The sequence below is a fragment of the Nothobranchius furzeri genome, chromosome 2 (genome assembly GCF_043380555.1).
Source record: "Nothobranchius furzeri strain GRZ-AD chromosome 2, NfurGRZ-RIMD1, whole genome shotgun sequence".
Taxonomy (NCBI): Eukaryota; Metazoa; Chordata; class Actinopteri; order Cyprinodontiformes; family Nothobranchiidae; genus Nothobranchius; species Nothobranchius furzeri.
In genome coordinates this window covers 98,745,701-98,768,434 of record NC_091742.1, presented here as the reverse complement: position 1 = coordinate 98,768,434, position 22,734 = coordinate 98,745,701, and the positions used below count along the sequence as shown (strand labels likewise).

Below are 22,734 nucleotides of genomic sequence, written 5' to 3'. Positions count from 1 at the left end.
TCCTACAGGTGTTAAAATAATGGCGCTGGTTAAAGAAGAAGCTCATGAAGAACAGAGTGCTGGTGAGGACCAGCAGGAACCAGAACACCTTCACATAAAGGAGGAACAGGACGACCTCTGGACCAGTCTGGAGAGAGAGCAGCTACATTTGAAGGAGACTGATGCTGCCAGATTTCTATTCACTGCTGGTTCTATAAAGAGTGAGGATGATGAAGAAAAACCTCTCGTCTCACAGCTTCATCAGCAGCAAACAGAAGACCGAGATGTTCCAGCGAGCAGCTCAGCTGACCATGTGACAGCAGAAATGACAAGTCATTTAGCAACAAGGTCTTCAGGCTGTTGTGCTAGTAAGGAATGTGTTATAGTGAAGCAACATGCAGACTCGTGTAGGGAAGTCCAGAAAAAGACTAAAACGTTTAGTTGTGATCACTGTGGAAAAGAATTTATGGTTAAATCAAAATTAAACAGTCACATGAGAATCCACACAGGACAGAAGCCTTTTTCCTGTGAGCTGTGTGGACAAAGATTTAACCAAAAGAACACTTTAAACAGTCACATGAGAATCCACACAGGACAGAAGCCTTTTGCCTGTGAGATGTGTGGACAAAGATTTAACCGACAAACAACTTTAAACAGACACATGAGAATCCACACAGGAGTAAAGCCGTTTGCCTGTGAGCTGTGTGGACAAAGATTTAACCAAAAGACAACTTTAAACAGTCACATGAGAATCCACTCAGGAGTAAAGCCTTTTGCGTGTGAGCTGTGTGGACAAAGATTTCGTTATAAGACAAGTTTAAACGTTCACATGAGTGTCCACACAGGACAGAAGCCTTTTGCCTGTGAGCTGTGTGGACAAAGATTTAACCGACGAACAACTTTAAACAGACACATGAGAATCCACACAGGAGTAAAGCCGTTTGCCTGTGAGCTATGTGGACAAAAATTTAGTCAAAAGATACATATAAAAGATCACATGAGAATCCACACAGGAGAGAAACTTTTCGCCTGTGACCTGTGTGGACAAAAATTTAGTCGTAAGACAAGTTTAAAAGATCACATTAGAATCCACACAGGAGAGAAACCTTTTGTCTGTGAGCTCTGTGGAAAAAGATTTAGTCATAAGACAAGTTTAAACGTTCACATGAGTGTCCACACAGGACAGAAGCCTTTTGCCTGTGAGCTGTGTAGACAAAGATTTTGTTATAAGACAAGTTTAAACGTTCACATGAGTGTCCACACAGGACAGAAGCCTTTTGCTTGTGAGCTGTGTGGACAAAGATTTCGTTATAAAACAAGTTTAAACAGTCACATGAGTGTCCACACAGGACAGAAGCCTTTTGCCTGTGAGCTGTGTGGAAAAGGATTTAACCGAAAGACAGATTTAAACAGACACACAAGAGTCCACACAGGACAGAAGCCTTTTATATGTGAGCTCTGTGGACAAGGATTTAGTCAAAAGAGAGGTTTAAACAATCACACGAGTGTCCACCCTGGACAGAAGCCTTTTGGTTGTGTAACTTGATGTAAGTGGTTAGTTTTAATAAATGATCAGTAAGATGTGATATTCCATATAAATATGAAATATCAATATTGATCTTTTGAAATTTTTATCTAAAAGGAAACCAGGTCATTTTGGTAGTTCGGGGAAATCACACTTTCGTAATATTTTGAGACCGAGCGAAAAATTGTTTCTAAAAACAAATTTAATACAACATTTCTACTACTGTGTGGGTGACGGTGGCACAGGAGTAAAGTGCTCACCCCGTAATCGAATGGTTGCAGGTTTGAGCCCCCGCTCAGTCTGTCGCTGTCGTTGTGTCCTTGGGCAAGACACTTAACTTGCCTGCTGGTGGTGGTCGGAGGGACGGGTGGCGCCAGTGCTCGGCAGCCTCGCCTCTGTCAGTGCGCCCCAGGGCAGCTGTGGCTACATCATAGCTCATCCCCGCCAGTGTGTGAATGTGTGTGTGAATGGGTGAATGACTGATTGTGTTGTAAAGCGCCTTGGGGGTTTCCAGGACTCTAGAAGGCGCTATATCAAATACAGGCCATTTACCATTTACTAATGATGACACGGAACAAACGATGATAAATTATGGTTGAAACAAGATAACTGGGACAATGAATGAAATGATGGAATGTGTACTTAGATGTTATGTAGCAAAACCAAGTGTCTTAGAAAATTGTGATGTCTGGGTTGTAAAATACGTCTGAATGTATGGTTTAACAATCTCTATTAAAACACCATCCCACGCCAGTTGTGCAGAATCTACGAGTCCTTGTGGTGAAGGCTGCCGGTGATCCAGCGGTCGGAGAAGTTGATACAAACTGCCAGTAGAGTTGACTTCTGTGGTATTTGGAGCACATAGTTTCACCCCAAAAACCAAACCGCTGTTCTGAGATACCTTCCAGGTGAGTGCTGGAAGCTGGTGTAACAATTTTGCAACTCCACAATAATTTCAGACTTCCTCATCTGATGTAGAGAGACCAGCTTGTCTGAGCGTAGCCTTTAGGAGGCGGATCTCAAGTCTGGCCTTGGTTTGCTGCAGTTTTGTCAGAATCCGTTGTTCCTCTGCCAGACGAAGCTGTGCTTCTGCCCTGTCAGTCTCTTTTTGCTGAAGTGCCTTGTAACCATCATCTTTGTTTGATGAAGGGCGCTTCAAGCCTCTCCTCTGAGATCCTGTGGCAACTACCACTGGCTCAACCAATGAGAAACCAGCTGCTTCCTCACGAACAGAGCTGAGATTCAATATAAATACGCTCTGGATCAGTAGGCCTGTACTGAAAGGCTGAATACGTTAAAGCCTACTTAATCACTGTAGCCTGACGGAAGAACAAATAAAACTAAAACCTTATGAATATATAGGATATCTTGTAAAATACTGCATGATCCATATATAGTATTATTTGATACATTTTTAAAGTTTTCATTACAATTTGGGCATGAAATTCATGCTTAATCCACCCTTCTGATGGGATCAGTTTAATCCTGATTTTTTTGGATCAAAGTGATTCAAATCCTACAGAAAGGTTCTGAAAAACCCAAATGTCCATGTCCCTATGAAGGTGTCAGCAGGACTTTTCCGAATCAGCTCCATGTGCTGTACTTTATGTGACAGTGTGAGCGTCCTGTCACAGTGTCCCGATTGATCATGCGCCCTGGCTACTTGGCCAAGGGGATATCCCTTTGGCTGACTGGTTAGAGCATATGACTCTCACCCGGTAGTCTGGGGATCGAATCCCGCCCGGGCCCTCGTTTATCCACCTTGCCACATTTAGCTGAAGAATTTCGAGGTGTTGACTGTGGGAGTCCTTCAAGTTCTGCATATGCTGGGTGTAACTGCAGGCCTCTGTGGGTTCGGTTCCACTAGTAGCAGAAGGTGTACTACTGCATACCTTGTTGAACATCAGATCAAATAGGTTTGATTAGCCTGAAACTTTTTATTGTCCTATGCACGGTTAGATAAATGTTTCCCTGTACAACAACAAGCCAATTTTTAATAGCTAGCTGATGATTTTTGTCGTAGAGAAACAGTTCTCTGTCATGAACCGGGAGAGTTACCATGTGATGTTCCAGCCCCCGCCCAGTCGAAGTTGAAAGCCACTGTCACTGCAACTTTGCACAACTGTAATACGATTCATTTTTCAGTTTAGCAACGCTTCAACAGGTATAACAGTACATGATGATCCCCTGTGCTACGTTACGTGCATTTGCTACACAAAACTCACACATCAACACAGATTGTTGACAAAGCTACTGCAGTCTACGATCAACCATCATTGGTGTGAAGATGATTGCATGAATACGGCGGACATAGCCGGAATAAATTAATAAAAATATACAAAACGTTCCCAGATTTCTGGTACGGCCGAACTCTTCAACAAGAGTCTCATTGTTCCCGAATGTTTTCTTGATTTAATCGTCCTCTTTGAAGTGTTCACTGCACAAACAAAATGTTTTGACTCATTCCAGCCAAGTATCCATGGCGTAGCCGATTGCCAAATGTGATGCTAGAGAAACGGCCTTCACAGGGAAAGTGTGGAACCTAAAAGGTGATCCTGTAACATCCTTATTGTTACAACCGGGAAACTGCAAGTACGCACCATGGCTCTATATATGTAAGAACAACTCCTTTTAAGTGGCTTTGGAAGTTGTTGTTTCACTCATACAGCCAGGATTATAGCAGCCAGATGATGCCGTTTTGTCCCTGCGCCGAGTGGCGCATGATCGGAATGATAAAAAGTCCCGTTTTAATGTGAAGTTGTCAATTTACCTGGCTGTGTTTCTGAGATGTACATTAGTCATGCTTTCAGAGGCAAATCCTTTTGTGACGCTAAACGGTGGAGATGCAGTACCCCCGAAACTAGCCAGAAGTTGTTTCCTGAATCCCTTTCCCCCTGAAAATCTCTGAGCAGGGTGTGTGTGAAATGGGTCATTGTTTACAGAGCACTGGGTGGGATAAGGAACGCATACAACTTCATATCTCAAAAAGCGAACTATCCCTTTAAAACAAAACTAGAAAATTGGAGAGAACATGATGCTCTTGTAACCCGGTGTAAAACCCAGATTACAATAGTAACATCATTACACAATTAGAATGAATATTGAAATATAAATGGAAATTTACAAAACAGTTAAAACAGGATAAAAGACCAAACAAGATAAATAGAAATCTAAACATTCATACATTCATAGTTAAAAGAAAGAAAAAGAAAAAAACAAACTTGTTGAAAATAGTCAAATAAGAAAAGCTAAAAATAGAAAGTTCCAGTAAAATTCAGGTAGCAACTGACTATCCAATCACGTGGCTAGCCAGCTATCGCATCAGCCAATGGAATTTAGCACTTTCTGCTGCTCGCTGCACAGCTTTCACTTACAGTGGTGCCAACTTAGCGAATTTGTCACCATTTCTAACGCCTTTTCAGACCCCCTTAACGACATTTTTTCAAAAACGCCTAGCGACAATTCTGGTGACATTTCTGACCCCCCTCAGCTACTTTGACTACAACTTTGTAGCAGACTTTACCTGCAGATTAGCGAGGCATCTGAAGCGACAGGACCGTCCTTCCTTCCAGAGGATCAGAAAGAAAATGATCTGCGCATGTGCTTGCATCATGATCACGCTACCCCCGTTGGCCAATCAAACCTTTGGTGGGTTTTCTTTCACAAGTCCATTATTTGAGATAGCCACCGGAGCTACATAAAGGGCGACCGCTCCTTCTGCCATCCTGCCGCATTTCGGCAGCTGAGCTCGGCTGGCACTGGCAGGCAGCCTCGCACTCACACATGGCTTCTCACACCACATGTGGTGCATTCAAGGAACATTGGAACTCTTTGATTAGTTCAATAACGTAGCACATTTAAAACTTTTATAAAAACAGAATAATACTGTAAGTCATTGGCAGGTCATTGGCAGTTTGCATGTAACGTTTCTGAATACTAAATACGACCTGCTTCTTCTTACACAAAAGTACTAAAAACAACAAAACCAAACAAAAACATATATATATATATATATATATATATATATATATATGTGTGTATATATATATATATATATATATGTATATATATTTATATATATGTATATATATGTATATATATTTATATATATGTATATAATCTTTTAGGTTAATATATAGCACTGAACCACAACAGAAGAATACATCTCAAGGCACTTGAAAACTACAACAGAAAATTCATTTTAATTCAGTCATACATACATTCCTATCAATTTAATATTTTTTGTGTTTAAGAGTTCCATTCTCTTCAGACCAAATATAAATATTCCTTCCATGTTTTGTGCCATCTTTCCTTGATATTTTAAAGGCTGCTGTTATGTATTCTATGGGTTTTTATTTTAATAAAGTATTAAAAAGGAAATTAAATAATTTTTTTAATAAAATCACGTGGGTTTTATTTGATTTACTCTACAAGACCGGTGACGTCATGACGCAAACTTGGTGACATCATCACGCAAACCAGATGACGTCATTGCGTTGGATGCAAATTAGCACGTGACGTCATTTGGTGACATCTATTGACTTTTGGGGGGAACTTCAGCTACTTTCAGTCAAAAACAATTGGCAACACTGTTCACTTGCCTTCAGACGCGCTGAGACGCTGACGAGGAAGCACTTGCCCGTGAAGAGCAAACTAGGATGCACTAGCAGCCGTTACTTGAAAAAAAATTACTCCAAGTTCGGTAAGCGGATATAATTTTCATGTTTAGGTGCTGTTGCTGTGTAATAATGACAAGTTATTTGTTATGCTGTAGAGATACAGAGCTCCGAAGACCGTGATTTTGCCGTGAATTACCCTTGGCAAACCCCGTGTAACCCAAGCTGACTTTTCTTGGTGAGTCTATTAGTGTGTATGTGTGTTAATTCATGCTGAGATATATTAGCCCCCGTAGCAAACCTTCGACAGCCGTTAGAACTAACTTGGCACTTAAATATTAGTTCCTGCAGTTTTACCTTAAAGGAGACTCAACATGCTTTTAAGTTATTCCTTTTTACATCTAAATCCTTCAGTTGGGGTCTAAATACAGTCGAGCTGCAGTTCTTTGGTCTGATTTCCTCATTATTGTTGCTCTACAGACCCTCATCTACCCCTGTTCTGAGGAGATTCTTGAGAACGAGCCGTTTTTGGGTACTGTCTCTTTAAATCTGGAGGAGGAGCTGTAAACTCCGCCCCCCTCTATAATGTAGACCTGTACTCTCCTCCCCCAGTCGGACTTTGTAGTTCTATAGAGAAATCATTATTTAGCGCAGCAGAAACATTATATTAGCATTTTTAAAACGTGGGGAGAGTAGTTCATCAAGCGGTTTCAAGGCTGCTAACTCTCTCATGCATTTGTCTGCAGTCGCACACACACACACCCGTCATGGCCGACGGAGGGACAAGCGAGCAGGCATGTGCATGCGCACAAACACGCGCACACACACATCCGTCACGGCCGACGGAGGGACAAGTGATCAGGCACGCGCGCACACACACACAAGGAGTGCTGCTTGCTTATTTATTTCTATAAAAAATGTTTAAAAAAATGATACAGCTCATTAAAACACCATTAGAATAATATATTTTATTAAGATCTCTATCTATCTATATATATACACACACACACACACACACACACACACACACATATATATATATATATATATATATATATATATATATATATATATAAATGCATGACTCCATGACTACCCAGGGTCCAGACCAGGAAGCAGAGTCGTAGTTTAACGCCGGGGACACACCGGCCGCGGAAGCGCAGCAAAAATGGGACCGCCTTCATTCGGCGCCCTTGTTAAGCTATTCTATAGACCACAAGGACTTCCGAAGCGCCGCGAATCGCCTCGCGCCGGCGCTCCAGCCCGCGCCGTGCAGCAATCATTTCGGCGTCGGCTCTATTTTTTCCGCAATAGTCAAATGTGTTCGTAATCAGACACTGCAGAAAAACCACACGAACACACACACACATACACACACATCGAACTTGTGTGCGTGTGTGACCACGTGAAGGGGTGTGGTTTTGGGTGTCTTCACCGGAGCAAACAGGACAGAGAGGCAGAAAGTCTGAGGCAAGGAGGACTTTAAATTAATTATGGAAGTTGAGAAACACAAGGAGCTGTACCACCCCCGAAAAACATGGTTATTTACTTACCCATTTCAGAAGAAACTGCTAGGATACAGCTGCAGAACTGGAGCGGGTTCGAAGAGATTCAACTAGCAGAAACAACTGGTTCATACCATAGGTTCACACACACACACACACGCACGCACACACGCACGCACGCACGCACGCACGCACGCACGCCGCGCGCGCGTACAAACACTCAAACGTAGAGGAAAAGAGCTGAGAAAAGGCAGAGAGGAAATGGAGGACACCAAGTGTTTAAAAGAAAAACTACAGCTGAGCCAAGGTGCGCCTCGACTGGGGCGCGTCTGATCTGAACTGAGGAGCGGCGAGCAGCGGCCGAATTTCGTCAGCGATTCGCTTCTCGGCGCTTCTGCGGGCCGGTGTGCCCCCGGCGTAACACACCCCTCTGCAGCTTCTGTACTGTTACCCACCCACTACCCCATAGAGACAGTGTCCTGCCCACGGCCAAAATCACACAGATTAAATATCAGGCTTAATAAAGCAAACCATGGAAATCTCATAAATATTAGAACAAATTCAACTGAGCAGAAAACTAGAAAAATTAAATGTGGGTTGTTGAACATTAGATCCATTTTTTCCAAGACTTTGTTAGTTAATGACTTGATTTGTGATAATCAGATCTCTTTGCTCTCTCTCACAGAATTCTGGCTGCAGCAAGAGGACTATGTTAGCTTAAACGAGTCGACTCCTTCAAATTATTTAAATCATCATATTGCTCGAAGTACAGGGCGAGGAGGAGGAGTAGCAACCATTTTTCATTCTGACTTATTAATCAGTCCCTTACCAATTAATAGCGACAGTTTGTTCGAACATCTTATTCTTTGTTTTCCTAATTCAGATTGCAGAACTGTAAAACCACTCTTGTTCGTAGTTTTATATCGTCCACTAGGCCCTTACTCTGAGTTTTTGGATCAGATCTCTGATTTTTTATCTGATTTGGTGCTAAATACTGATAAGGTCATTGTAGTGGGGGATTTTAATATTCATGTGGACATTGAAAATGATAGCCTCAATGTAGCCATTAGACTTAATTGGCTTTACTCAAAGAATACATAGCTCCACCCACTCCTGCCATCATGCATTAGACCTTGTGCTTACTTATGGCATAGAGTGTGAGGAAATAACGATCTTTCCACATAATCCAGTCCTCTCGGACCACTTTCTGATAACCTTTGAGTTTTTTATAACTGAGTTTTCGAGACATGAAAGTAAATTTCACTATAGTCGGTCTCTATCTGACAACGCAGTTGCGTCTTTTAAATCAACTGTTCCATCTTTACTGTCCTCAGCATCTCAGAGGAGCGTAGCAGAGGGCAGTATTTTCAGTTCTAACCCCTCACAAATCGATGCCTTAGTTCATGTTAATTCCTCGTGGCATTAGATGATGTTGCCCCTTTAAAAAAGAAGGTAATTAGGGACAGGAAGTTGGCTCCCTGGTTTAATTCTCATTTACGAGCCTTAAAACAAAACTCTAGGAAATTGGAGAGAACATGGCGCTCTACGCACCATGAGGAGGCCTACCTGTCCTGGAAAAATAGTCTTGTGCTTTATAAAAATAAGCTTTGACAAACTAGAACTGCTTATTTCTCAGCATTAGTTGAGGAGAATAAGCATAATCCTAAATTTCTTTACAGTACAGTTGCTAAACCTACACAGAATCATAGCTCTGAGCCATCTATTCCCTTAGCCCTCAGCAGCAATGACTTCATGGGATTTTTTACAAGTAAAGTTAATTCTATTAGAAACAAAATCTTTAGCATTCTCCCTAATGCAATTTCTTCTTCCTCAGTAAGTGAGGCAGCATCAGAGTTGACTTTAGAACCTCATCTGTGTTTGAACCGTTTTGATCCAGTTGAGCTTTCAGTTATCAAAAATATTAGCTTCAATGCAGAGGTCACCACTGGCCACTAGGGTGTGCTGCAATCAAGCCTCGAGGGAAAAAGGTGTATTCACGGACGTGCCTGAAGTCACATACATGTGACGACCCCTCACTGTACATACTGCTGCTTCTCATTTGGATTACTGCTGCTCAACCATCACACTGCTGTCTATCCATGCTACTGCTGTCTATCCATGCTACTGTTCGACTTGTATCTGTAAGTCTTCACCTGCTTGTTAAGCTAATGTAATGGTTACATTGTCAGTATGTACGCTAAGCCGCGCTGCATTTATTTACCTATTTTATCGCATTGCTTAGCTTTGGTCTTCAGCCCATGCTGCTGCTTCACGCTGCCTTTAGCTTCCGCTCACTGAGCTTTGTATGTCGCCGCAGGGCTCCTTCATCCTTGTCAATAAAACCATTTGACATCGAGGAGTGTATTCCTTCATGAAGGAGCCATGGTGGTTGTCAGATGCTCCGTTCCAGCCTGCACGTTCGCCACCGACGACGTGTCTGAGGCTCTCGCCGTGGCGCTGCTGGCAAACCATGGCCTGGCCCATCAGAGCCGGACCGAACCCGCCGGGCCCGTTCGGGCCCCGGGCCTTCCTGGCCCTGCGCTGGATCGACCGAGAGTGGATGTCGGCATGTCCATCGAGGAATGGAACATCTTTACACGCCGCTGGAACCTCTTCCGCGCTGGCTCGGGCATAGGTGATGCCCAGGCCCCCTTCCAGCTGTTTCAGTGTGCCGGCCCGGAACTTGGGGACAGTTTACTAAAGGCTAACCCGGACCGGTTGAGACTCTGCTGGCTGCCATGCGCTCTCTGGCGGTGATACTGGTTGCCACATGCGTTCTGAGGACTGAACTGCTTCAACTACGCCAGGATCATGACGAGCCCTTTCGTGCATTTGCCGCCAGGGTGCGTGGCAAGGCAGAAACCTGCGCCTACAACGCTGTGTGCGGATGTGGGCAGTAAGTTGACTATTCTGATCATATTATTCAGTGATGTACTGATTAATGGGATTAATGACTCTGATATACGAAGGGACATGTTGGGTACTCATGATGTTCTTTGTAAGTCTGTGAATAATATAATTGCACTGGTGGAGAACAGAGAAATGGCTCGCAACGCCCTCCCCTCCTCCAGCCTGTCAGCTATGTCCTCGTTCAGGCGCAGACAAGCGATGCCACCATCAGGGCCTGCTTCCTCTCTGGCCCCACCAGACAGGTCTGTTAGGGCTATATGCCCTGATTGTAAAGTGTCTTTCTGTGTTTTTTCTGATCTCGGGGTTGGAACACGAAGCCTCATCGGATGTGTGCCGACTGCTTCCGGGCCCGGAAGAGACGGGCACGGCACCAGCCACACATGGACGGACAACAGGCTGCTGTAGGCCATGACGTGATATCGCAGGTTTCATCCGTCATGTCGGGCGTCTGCTCTAATGGACGCCGCAGAAACAGGCACCGACCCCGCACCTTGGGGACGCATAGCTGCAGTGATGGGCCCACGCCGATCAGGCTCAGCCATCACATCTTCTCCAAGGGTGAATGGCGGTGCGCAAAGCTCAGGGACCACCCCCGAGTGCCCATCTCCATCCAGATTGATGATAAGGTGAGGTTCACTAGTAGAGCCAGTGCCAGATGCCCAGCTGCAGAGGCCACCGTGTCCGCCATTGCAGACACGGGGCTCAGTCGGACTTGTGGTCCCTGGAGGAGTTTCTGGAGTGCGGTTTCGCGCGCAGTGACCTCCACCTGGTGGTCCTAAACCTGTACCTCTCGTATGACTCTGCTCAGCCTCGGCCTTCTGCCTAGTGGGTTCCCATCCTGCACGGGTGAGGGCAACTCGGCAGTGGGCCGTGACCTTGAAGCCGCCGGCCGTTGCGGTGGGCTCACCAAAGTCTCATGCCTGGGAGAAGTCTGCGACGGAGGCATGGGTTCCCATTATGTGGCTTGTTGCTCATGTCCTCAACGCAGCTCCCCGCCTCCGCGCCCCGCGGAGCTGCCTTTCCCATGCTCCCCAGAGAATAATCACTGTATGAAGGCATGGCTGCTTGACAGGTACGCATCTTCAACATTCAACACTTGCCCCCATCGGCCACTACCATGCATGGAAGGTCCACCCATAGAAATACACGTTGACCCGGCGGCAACGCCAAAGACGTGCCACACCGCGGTGGCCTTGCCTTTGCATTGGCAACAGAGGGTGCATGACGACCTACTTCGGGACGAGTCCCTGGGCATTATCGAACGTGTCCCGTAATGCGAACCAGTGACCTGGTGCCACCGGATGGTGGTCACCCGGAAGCACGACGGAACCCCCCGCAGGACCGTCGATCTCTCACCTCTTAACAAATTCTGCAAAAGTGAGACTTTCGCAACCGAGTCCCCATTCTACCTGGCGCGCCGGATCCCGAAAGGGACCTGGAAGACTGTCACCGATGCCTGGAATGGGTATCACAGCGTGCCCCTGCGCGAGTCAGACCGTCATCTCACTACCTTCATCACTCCCTTCGGCCGCTGGCGTTACACCAGAGCCCCACAGGGCTTTCTGTCGTCTGGCGATGGCTACAATTGCCGCTTTGATGAGATCCTCTCCGACTTTGAACAGAAGGAAAGGTGCGTGGATGATACCATCCACTATGACACCGACCTTAACACTCATTGGTGGAGAACAATCGACTTCCTGACGCACGTTGGCCGGTCCGGCATCGTGTTGAACCCATCAAAGTTTCAATTTGCTGAGAGGGACGTTGATTTTGCTGGTTTCAGCATCTCTGATGCTACAATCGAGCCCCTCCCGAAGTACCTGACAGCCATCAGGGACTTCTCTACGCCTGCCTCGACCACGGACATCAGGAGCTGGTTTGGTCTGGTCAATCAGGTGGCCAACTACGCGCAGCTGCGTGACATAATGGCACCATTTAAGTCCTTTCTGAGCCCTCAATGCAGATTTGTGTGGTCACCCGAGTTAGAGGCAGCATTTCAGACATCCAAGTTGGCCATCGTGGATTCTATCCGGGCAGGCGTAGAGATCTACGACATGGAGAGGCGCACTTGTCTCCGCCCAGACTGGTCCAGGCGCGGCATTGGACACTTCCTCCTCCAGCAGCACTGCACCTGCAGCTCCGGTGTCCCTGGCTGCTGTCTGGATGGATGGAAGATTACTCTGGCCGGCTCACGCTTTCTCTCCTTCGCTGAGCAGCGATATGCCGCTATTGAGGGGGAGGCCTTGGCTGTAGCATGGGGTTTGGAGCAGACCAGATACTTCACGCAGGGGTGCGATAACCTGGTCGTGGTCACCGACCATAAGCCCCTGGTGAAGATCCTTGGGGACCGGACACTGGATGAGATAACTAACTCTCGCCTGTTCAGGCTCAAACAGCGCACACTCCCATGGCGCTTTGACATTGTACACTTACCTGGCAAGAGCAACTGCGCTGCCGACGCGGCCTCCAGGTATCCCTCGCCTTCCGGCTCTGATGAGGGCCTCTGCATGGGCGCATGAAATGTGACCGATAGCGAGGAGTCGTTGCATATGGCGTCCATTTGCAGCGACGCACTGGAGGCTGCTGCCATTGCATGGCCACTCCTTGCACAGGAGACGGCCGCGGACGCATGCCTCTCCCACCTCCTGCACCTCATTGAAGACGGGGGCAGCATTGACCCAAAGGACCCGGAGCTGGCCGACCTGTCTAAGGTCTGTGAGTCAGTGTATGCGCAAGATGGGGTCCTGCTGTACTGTGACCGCGTCGTTGTCCCCACGTCCCTTCGTCGTGCGGTACTTCAGCACCTCCACGCTGCCCATCAGGGCAAGTCGGCAATGGAACGTCGGGTCTGCTCCATCGTATACTGGCCTGGGATGTCTAACGACATCCAGTTGACCAGGGAGCGATGCGCAGACTGTAACCGCAATGCCCCCTCGCAGGCGGCCACACCGCCCATGCCGGCATCACCGCCATCCAAGCCATTTGAGGAGGTGTTCGCAGACTTCTTCGACTACAGGGGTCACCACTGCCTAGTCGTTGGCAATCGCCTCTCCGGCTGGGTGGAAGTCATGAGCTCTCCCGCGGGCACCAATCTCGGGGGCTCCATTGGGCTTATTCGTCACTTAAGGGCTTTCTTCGTCACGTTTGGTGTGCCCGAGGAGTTGTCAAGCGACGGAGGTCCGGAGTTCTCGGCAGGGCGCACAGCGGACTTCCTCCGCTTATGGCAGGTCAAGCACCGAGTGTCCTCGGTTGGGTTCCCTAGGGCTGTCACGGTAACCGCAAAAATGAAAGATCGCAATATGAAGAAACCCACCGCGCTGCATCATGGGCCACCGCGATTACTGAACGTGATTCAACTCGATGCATGTTGAGAAGGATGGCTGCACTGGTATCAAAACGAAACGTTACTTCGCTCCTTTGGGAGCACTTTGGTTTTCAGTACATCAGCTGCTGCGCAGCCAGTGGTTGGCCGAGACAGAGCTGCCACCAGCGGCAAAAATAAATAAATAAATAAATAAACGATCGGAGAGCTGCTGATGTTCCGGACAAGCACTGCTTCTGCAACCGTCCCGAAGAGAGTTTGAGCCGAGCTGGAGCTCACTCGGTACCTGCAGAAGGAATGCATCGACCCTAAAGAAACCCCCCTGACATGGTGGAGCAACAACTGGGAGAGATTCCCTTTGCTCGCCAGAGTCGCACGCAAGTACGTGTGCGTTAAAGTTTCTCACTCCCCCTCATTTTCTCTCTTTTATGTTTGTTTGTGACCTCTCCTCCTGAATCAGTGTGTCTGGTTAAGTGCAACGAGCGCACCATCCGAGAGGGTTTTCAGTGTTGCTGGAAATGTTGCCACCCCTCTCAGATCCTCTCTCAAACAGTATATGGTTAACATGCTGGTTTTCCTTGTGGGTAACAAGGACGTGACCGAGCTATAAAGCACCGTCATTCGTGTGTGTGAAAGTGAAAGTGAAATGATAGTGCCCCGCGCCCAGTACATGTAATTTTTTATGCTTGATTTTAAACGACTAAACAAAATGGGGACTTGTTTCTTATTTGTTAGATGCTGCAGCCAAATTTGCATTTAAAAGTTTAACCTTCTCCTGAATTTTGTTGTTTTTAAGTTCAGTCGGACTCCGACTGTTGGAGAAACAAACGTTACTGCGATCTGTGTTGTTACTGCCCTTTGATCTGCATTCAGTAAAGTGTTATAAAAGAAGGCACGGCAATATTTAACCTTTTTTAAATGTGTAAACATTATGTTTAGATAGTACTGCAATTAAAAAAAGTGCTGCAACAATATCGCACACCGCAATATTAAGCCACCCTGAATCACCGCATTGGGAATTCCTCAACCGCGACAGCCCTAGGGTTCCCCCAGTCTAATGGAAGGGCGGAGGTGGCTTTCAAGACGGCGAAGCGCCTACTAGTCTCAAACAGTGGCCCGACCGGGAGCCTTGACCATGACCGCTTTCTGCGTGCGATATTGCAACTGCGTAATACACCTGACCCCGACTGTGCCCGACGGATTTTGTGAAGATCTTCCAGAAACAACAACTCATCTTTTTTGGCTGTGTACTCATTCCAAACGGTTTTGGCAGTCTTTCTGTGACTTCATCTGCTGTAAATTATCTGTCAATTTTAACATTTATTGGAAGCAGGTTTTGTTTGGCCTTCACCAGAATATTTTTAATAATTCTATTAAATTTTTTATTAATCTGTTATTTCTTTTGGCCAAATTTCATATCCATAAATATAAATTTCTTAAAAGTAAACCCAACTTTAACCGTTTCTTAGTGGAGGTCAAGCATTATATGGACTATATCCGGTTCTCACAAAACCAGAAGGCTGTAAAGACTACTCAAATAAGTACCCGCTTTAAGATAATCTGATCCTGATTTATTACTATTTCTGTGTTGATGTTCTCTCTAGATATATGCTACTGTAATCGGTATTTTTCTGTACACCCACCTTTTTTATATCCCCCTGGCACTTTGTTTTCATTTTTTTTGTGCACATCTCACTTTTCTTATTCATTGTCAACTGTGAGCTTGTAACCTCATTGTCACATTGTGTATTCTATTTTTGTTAATAAACGTTTGTTAAAGAAAGAAAGAAAGAAAGAAAGAAAGAAAGAAAGAAAGAAAGAAAGAAAGAAAGAAAGAAAGAAAGAAAGAAAGAAAGAAATTGATAAAAAAAATTCGGACAGTACTTGTCGCTGCGCTGTGACGTCTTCGCACTCTTACAAGCATCCTTCCCGTGGATTCGGACACACCCAAGAATTTATTAACAAGGTTCGGATGGCGCTGTGGCCTAAGATTCAACAAGCACGGGCGGCTGGAAAATGGGCGTACTACAGAGGAAGAGACGGTTACATCGATAGTCACAAAATCACGGTCTAAAGAACACGAAGACTTAAATATGGTCCGGATGGTCCAATATTTCAAGATATTGAAGGGACTTGACCCTCACATATCCTTTTGTGCCTTTTTGAGCCTTGTGTCCTTTTTCTTCGCAGACTTTCCCAAAATTCGGTTGAAGTTATTGTTCTCTAGCAGTTGCTAGTTAGTTTAGTTAGTTTAAAAGTGAATGTTAATCTGTTTTGTATTTCTTTGAATGCTAGGAGCTTAAGAAACATTAATAAGAGAAAATCTATTTTTTTGTTTTGTAAGGGTGAGAAAGCTAACATTATTTTATTACAAGAAACACAGTCACAACAGGAGGACGAAAAAGTCTGGGTTCATCAATGGGGTATAAAATCCTTTTTGACCACAGCTCCACCAAATCAGCGGGAGTGGCCATACTATTTTGTAATTCTCCTTGGAAATTAGTAGCTTCTAGGTCTAGTAGCAATGGTCACTGGCTAATCTGTGTTTTAAATAGTGATGACCAGTATTGTATTGTTGCTAATATCTATGGCTTTAACAACCCAAATCAAAATAAACTCTTACTTACAGAACTTTCTAACAATATTACTAACCTAAAACTAACCTACCCAAGTGCAAGTATTATTGTTGGAGGAGATTTAAACATGGTTTATGATGAGCATTTGGATAGATACCCTTCTGGGTGTCAACATAGTTCTCATAATTCCACCTTATCTAATTTCTGTGGCAATCACAGCTTAGTAGATCCCTGGCGCCTGGCAAGTCCTAATTTCAAACAATACTCTTGGTTCAAACCAAATAATAACCTAAAATCTAGGATTGACTTCTGGTTAATTTCTGCTTCAGTTACATCTCATGTCTCAGACTGCTGCATGTCAGCAGCTCCTCTGTCTGATCACTCAGTTATAAAGTGGAAATTTGCGCCTCCTGGCGGTGGACTCAGAAATAAAGGCTACTGGAAATTCAATTCTGCATTACTAACTTCTCAGAAATACTGTGATGGTATTAAATCTCTAATCACTGAAGTGATGGCTGATAATAACACTATAGGGTCTTATGTGTCAAAGTGGGAGTTTCTAGAATTCAAATTTCGAGAATTCTCCATCCATTTTGGGAAATAATTTCACAAAAAACAATAAAACTAGCAGAACTTAATCTAATTAAAGAAATTAATATGTATTGTAATAAGGCATCACCAAATGAAAGTGACAAACAAAAATTATTAACTCTACAAGGTAAGCTTGATGAAATGTATCTAAAAAAAGCAGAAGGAGCCTCCATAAGATCCAGAGCTAAATGTATTGAAGATGGTGAAAAAAGCACAGCTTATTTTTGTTAACTAGAAAGAAGGCAAGAAATTCAGTTAAAACATTATTAATTCCAAATCAAATATGTACAGATCCAACTTTAATTACAAAAGAATTGACCTCTTTCTACAGCAAATTATACTCAGCGGCCTTCTCTGAGACTGATTCAAACTTTTTTTTCGATCACATTAAGAACTTTATCCCGAGTATAGATGCTGATTTTGCAGAGTTATGCGATGCTGATATTACTATGCTTGAACCAGACATCGCAGTAAAAAACTTAGCCTTAAATAAATCCCCCGGTTGTGACGGCCTAACGTCTAATTTCTATCGACACTTTTGGGATCTGTTAAAAAAACATTTATTCTTATGTTAAATGAAGCAACTGATACTTTATATTTTCCTCCCACCATGAAACAAGCCTTAATTACTTTGATACCAAAACCCGGTAAAGACTCTAAAATTATAGATAACCTTAGACCTTAGACATTATTGAATACTGATTATAAAATTGTAACCTTAAGTCTATGCCAATAGATTAAAAAGCAAATTAAGCTCAATTATAAGTGACTCCCAATCTGGCTTTATGAAAGGTAGATCTATTCACAATAACATTCGTTAGGTGATGGATCTCCTAGACTATAGTGACTTAATTGATGATGACAGTTTTATTTTATTTCTTGACTTTTATAAAGCCTTTGATTCTATTGACCACCCCTTTATCTTTCAATGTTTAAAACACTTAGGCTTTAGAAACGAATTCTGTGCTACCATTGAATCTCTGTATGATAATGCAAATAGCTCTATTGCATTACCAAATGGAACATCACCACGATTTGATATTAAAAGAGGGGTTAAACAAGGGTGTCCTGTCTCTCCCCTTCTCTTTATAATTGCTACAGAAATGCTTTCTATCTTTATTAAAAATTCATATATTACTCCCTTGAATGTAATCATTAGCCAACTTGCAGACGACACAACTATTTTTATGAAACGTCTTACAGAGACTCCTAAGATAATAGAAGTTATTAAGGTGTTCTCCCAGGCCTCCGGACTTGGTCTTAATTTAAATAAATGTGAGTTAATGCCAATTCATCAAAGTGATTTAACAGCAGCATATAACATTCCTATTAGGTCAACGGTAAAATACTTAGGAATACATAAATCTAAAGACCCAACTGAAAGGGAAAACTTGAGTATATGGAGAACAATAGCAGAGTGTCAAACTAAACTGAACTCCTGGTTGTTGAGAGACATCAGTTTACTTGGGCGTGTCTTTCTCACTAAAAAGGAGAGCATATCTAGATGTATCTACCCAGCATATTCACTGACCATTCCTAGCAGAGCCATTAAAAAGATCAACCAAATCAACTTTGATTATACATGGAGAAAAAAAATGCATTACATTAAGAGAGCAGAAATGACCAAAGAATATAGAGATGGTGGACTACAAGCTATAGACTTTGAGATCATGGATGGAACCCTGAAAATTAACTAGTTAAAATCCTTCTTTAACAATAAAAGCTTCTGGTATCATATCCCCAGGGAAATCTTCAAAAGGTTTGGAGGCATTGGCCTTTTGTTAAAATGCAATTTCAATATTAAACTAGAACTGCAAGCAGTTATCAACGGGTTCCAAGCCCCCAGCGCCAGTCGCCCACCCGCCCCGCCCTCAACTTCGCCAGTCCTCACGCGGTCCCGCCCCAAAAACACGTTCTCCCGCCGGCGTCCCGTCAGCTCACTTCAACCGGCGCAATGAAAGTAACACTCAGGATACGTCATTAAACCTGCAAAGCCTATACACATATCTTTCAGAGGCATGGCTGACTTCTCAATCGTGATTACAATGGAATTCCACTGTTTCCTTATTAAAGAACGTGAAGATTTAATGAGTGAGATTATCAAACAATCATCTATACATCAACAGAATATTACAAATAACATAAAGACTTGATAATGTCTTTAGATTTAATAGATTTTCAACAAAAACAATGAGTTTCATTTTGTGACTTACTGATCAATTGTTTTAAAAAATCATGAAAAATACATAAATCATCATAAAATTACCAAAATATTCTCACATGGCAGTGTTAACATGCGGAATAATATGATGTTGTTTTTAAATCAGTTGACTCAAAGCTTTTTTGAAGAAAAATTAGGAAATATAACTATAAAGGTCACAACAAAAATTTAAATATTCATAAAAAAATAGTGCTACTTTCTATAATTAGGAGAAAAATCTCAGATCACCATAGGTACGTGTGGAATGTTGTAAATGGCTTATATTTACTGTATACCTAAAAAGTTTTCTAACAAAAATTAATTACGTTGTTGTCCAACTATACAGAAAAACTGGTAAAAAGTTAAAAATTAATTAAAAATCTATGCTTTTGTACAGAAATCTCAAAATATTCCCAGGTTGCCTCTGTGACGTGAAAATTCTTCTTATATTTTTGTTGGGGTCATAAATGTAAAACTGTACTTACAATAAAATAATATTTGCATTAGTGTCTGTAGACAAAAATATGTCCTAAAATTAAACACAAGGGGGAGCTCATATCAAGACGACATTTTTTTTGTTTCATAAACCACCTAAGAGTGAACTTTGTAGCAAATTACAAGAAGGTTGTGAGAACAGAATTTGCGCTACAATTGCTAGCCTAAAAAATGTATTTTCATAAATATAAAGCGTAAACCTCAACATGGAGCTGCGGCTTTCGTGACATAAGCTCTAGCCTATCCAGCTAACACAATCTGGAAATCTTAGCCTCTTACATGCAAATAATGATTTTTAGGAAATTTTTTAAATTTGAAATTTTAAATGATCATAAGCCACGCCCACTTTGATAAATCTTTACCATATTGATAATGTAATCTTAAGACTCTATAGTGATGACAACCACTAAGTTTCGTGCAGATCCATTTAGCCAGTTCAGCAGTATAATTTCTTCCCAGTTATAGCGCCCCCTATTGTTTAATCAAGTTGAAAACCAGGACATACACTTGAATTGACCTTAGGTATGACTGTTATGAACAGCTTTTAAAAATGTCAAAATCTTTTGAAGTTACTCTAAAAAAACTTTTTCATTCTCCAAAATTTAAAAAAAAAAATCATATTAAAAAAAATAAGCAAATTATCCAAAATCCCTTCACATCTTTTGGTCAGCCGCTCTTCCTCTCTTGTCAGGGAAAGATGTGATGTGATTGAGTTTGACGGCCGGGAGGAGTTAACGAAAGTACGTTGGACTTACTATGCAAATTTCTACTAATTTGCATAAGTTTAAAACATTTTTTAAAATACTCATCTAAATTTGACTGACTCAATGAACATACTGGAGGAGATCATTTGTTTTTTTTACGAAAGTAATGGGGAGAAACATGCCAAAAATATTTTTGGGGTACCACAGCGCCACCTATTGGACAAAATTCAAAAAATTTTCTGTGATTGTAGATGTCATTATGACTGATATGAATTGTAATTTTCTGTATAGAATATGTATTTTTCAGGAGTAAATGGGCGAAAACGTTTAAAGCCTATTTATAGCCTATAAGCCACGCCCACTTTTTAATCATTCTCCAAATATAGCTTAAGGGTCCGATGATTAACATATGTGCCAAGTTCTGTGGAAATCCATCAAGCCGTTTAGCTGAAACAAACTTTTTGACTCTTTAGCGCCCCCTATTGGTGAATCCACACAAAATCGGGTAGATAGGGCTTACCGCTCATACTTCATAAGGGTGTAGAGTCTCATCAATTTATCTTGAGAAATGGTGAAGATATCATCAATTACCACATGTGCTAGCTAGCACACTGATTTTGACATGGTGTCATTAGCCCAATTTTCAATATTTCTGCCTTTTTCTTCATCACCACAACTTATCTTAGTTCATAGATCATATGTACGAAGTTTGAAGTTGATTCGACGAAAAATGACGAATAGGTGATTAAAAGTAAGTTTTGAGTTTTTTGCGATCTAGCAAAAAATCTAGTTAGGCGGAAATGGGCGTGGCCAATACAAAAAAGATGGAGAATCACCCAAGGATCATGTACATATAAAGTTTATGACTGTAGGACCTACGGTTTGGGAGCTAGTAGCTGAAACGTGTTGACCTCCGCAATAGCGCCACCTAGGTGACGCGGGGTCCAAATTTTCGAATCTGAGTAGCGGTCAGGATTTTGTATCAGACTGCCATGTCAGATTTTTCCTGGCAATTTCTGGCTCCTGCCCCCATACAAACGTAGCGGAGAAGAATAATAAATAACTAGAACTGCAAGCAGTTATCAACGGGTTCCAAGCCACCAGCGCCAGTCGCCCACCCGCCCCGCCCTCAACTTCGCCAGTCCTCACGCGGTCCCGCCCCAAAAACACGTTCTCCCGCCGGCGTCCCGTCAGCTCACTTCAACCGGCGCAATGAAAGTAACACTCAGGATACGTCATTAAACCTGCAAATCCTATACACATCTTTCAGAGGCATGGCTGACTTCTCAATCGTGATTACAATGGAATTCCACTGTTTCCTTATTAAAGAACGTGAAGATTTAATGAGTGAGATTATCAAACAATAATCTATACATCAACAGAATATTACAAACAACATAAATACTTGATAATGTCTTTAGATTTAATTGATTTTCAACAAAAACAATGAGTTTCATTTTGTGACTTACTGACCAAATGTTTCAAAAAATCATGAAAAATACATAACTCATCATAAAATTACCAAAATATTCTCACATGGCAGTGTTGACATCTGGAATAATATGATGTTGTTTTTAAATCAGTAGACTCAAAGCTTTTTTGAAGAAAAATCAGTAAATATAACTGTAAGGGTCACAGTCAAAATTAAAATATTCATAAAAAAATAGTGCTACTTTCTAAAATTTATAGAAAAATCTCAGATCACCATAGGTACATGTTGAATGTTGTAATTGGTTTATATTTACTGTATACCTAAAAAACTTTCTAACAAAAATTAATTACGTTGTTGTCCAACTATACAGAAAAACTGGCAAAAAGTTAAAAAATCATTAAAAATCAATGCTTTCGTACAAAAATCTCAAAATATTCCGAGATTGCCTCTGTGATGTGAGAATTCTTTTTATATTTTTGTTGGGGTCATAAATGTAAAATTGTACCTACAATAAAATAATATTTGCGTTAGTTGCTGTAGACAAAAATATGTCCTATAATTAAACACAAGGGGGAGCTCAAATCAAGACGACATTTTTTTTTGTTTCATAAACCACCTAAGAGTGAACTTTATGGCAAATGTCAAGAAGATTGTGAAAACAGAATTTGCGCTACAATTGCTAGCCTAAAAATGTATTTTTGTAAATTTAAAGCGCAAACATCTTCGTGGAGCTGCGGTTTTCAATATCTAAGCTCATGGCTATCCAGTTAACATAATCTGGAAAACGTAGCTTCTTACATGAAAATAATGATTTTTAGGAAATTTTTCAAATTTGAAATTTTAAATGATCATAAACCACGCCCACATTGATCAATCATT

The 22,734-nt window shown here is 42.5% G+C and overlaps 2 protein-coding genes across 2 annotated transcripts in view; one reads left to right on the top strand and one right to left on the bottom strand.

Annotated features, from left to right (window-relative positions):
• Positions 1–2,257, top strand: part of LOC129163602 (zinc finger protein 721-like) — a 100,087-nt gene extending 97,830 nt beyond the window's left edge. Inside the window, exon 3 of the mRNA XM_070548485.1 lies at positions 414–2,257. Within this exon, the coding sequence (XP_070404586.1) occupies positions 414–1,525 (1,112 nt within the window). The 3' untranslated portion in view covers positions 1,526–2,257. The remainder of the gene's footprint in view (positions 1–413) is intronic.
• The window catches only part of LOC129162178 (oocyte zinc finger protein XlCOF6), an 849,318-nt gene that overhangs the window by 242,485 nt on the left and 584,099 nt on the right, over positions 1–22,734 (bottom strand). The gene's annotated exons all lie outside the window — the stretch shown is intronic.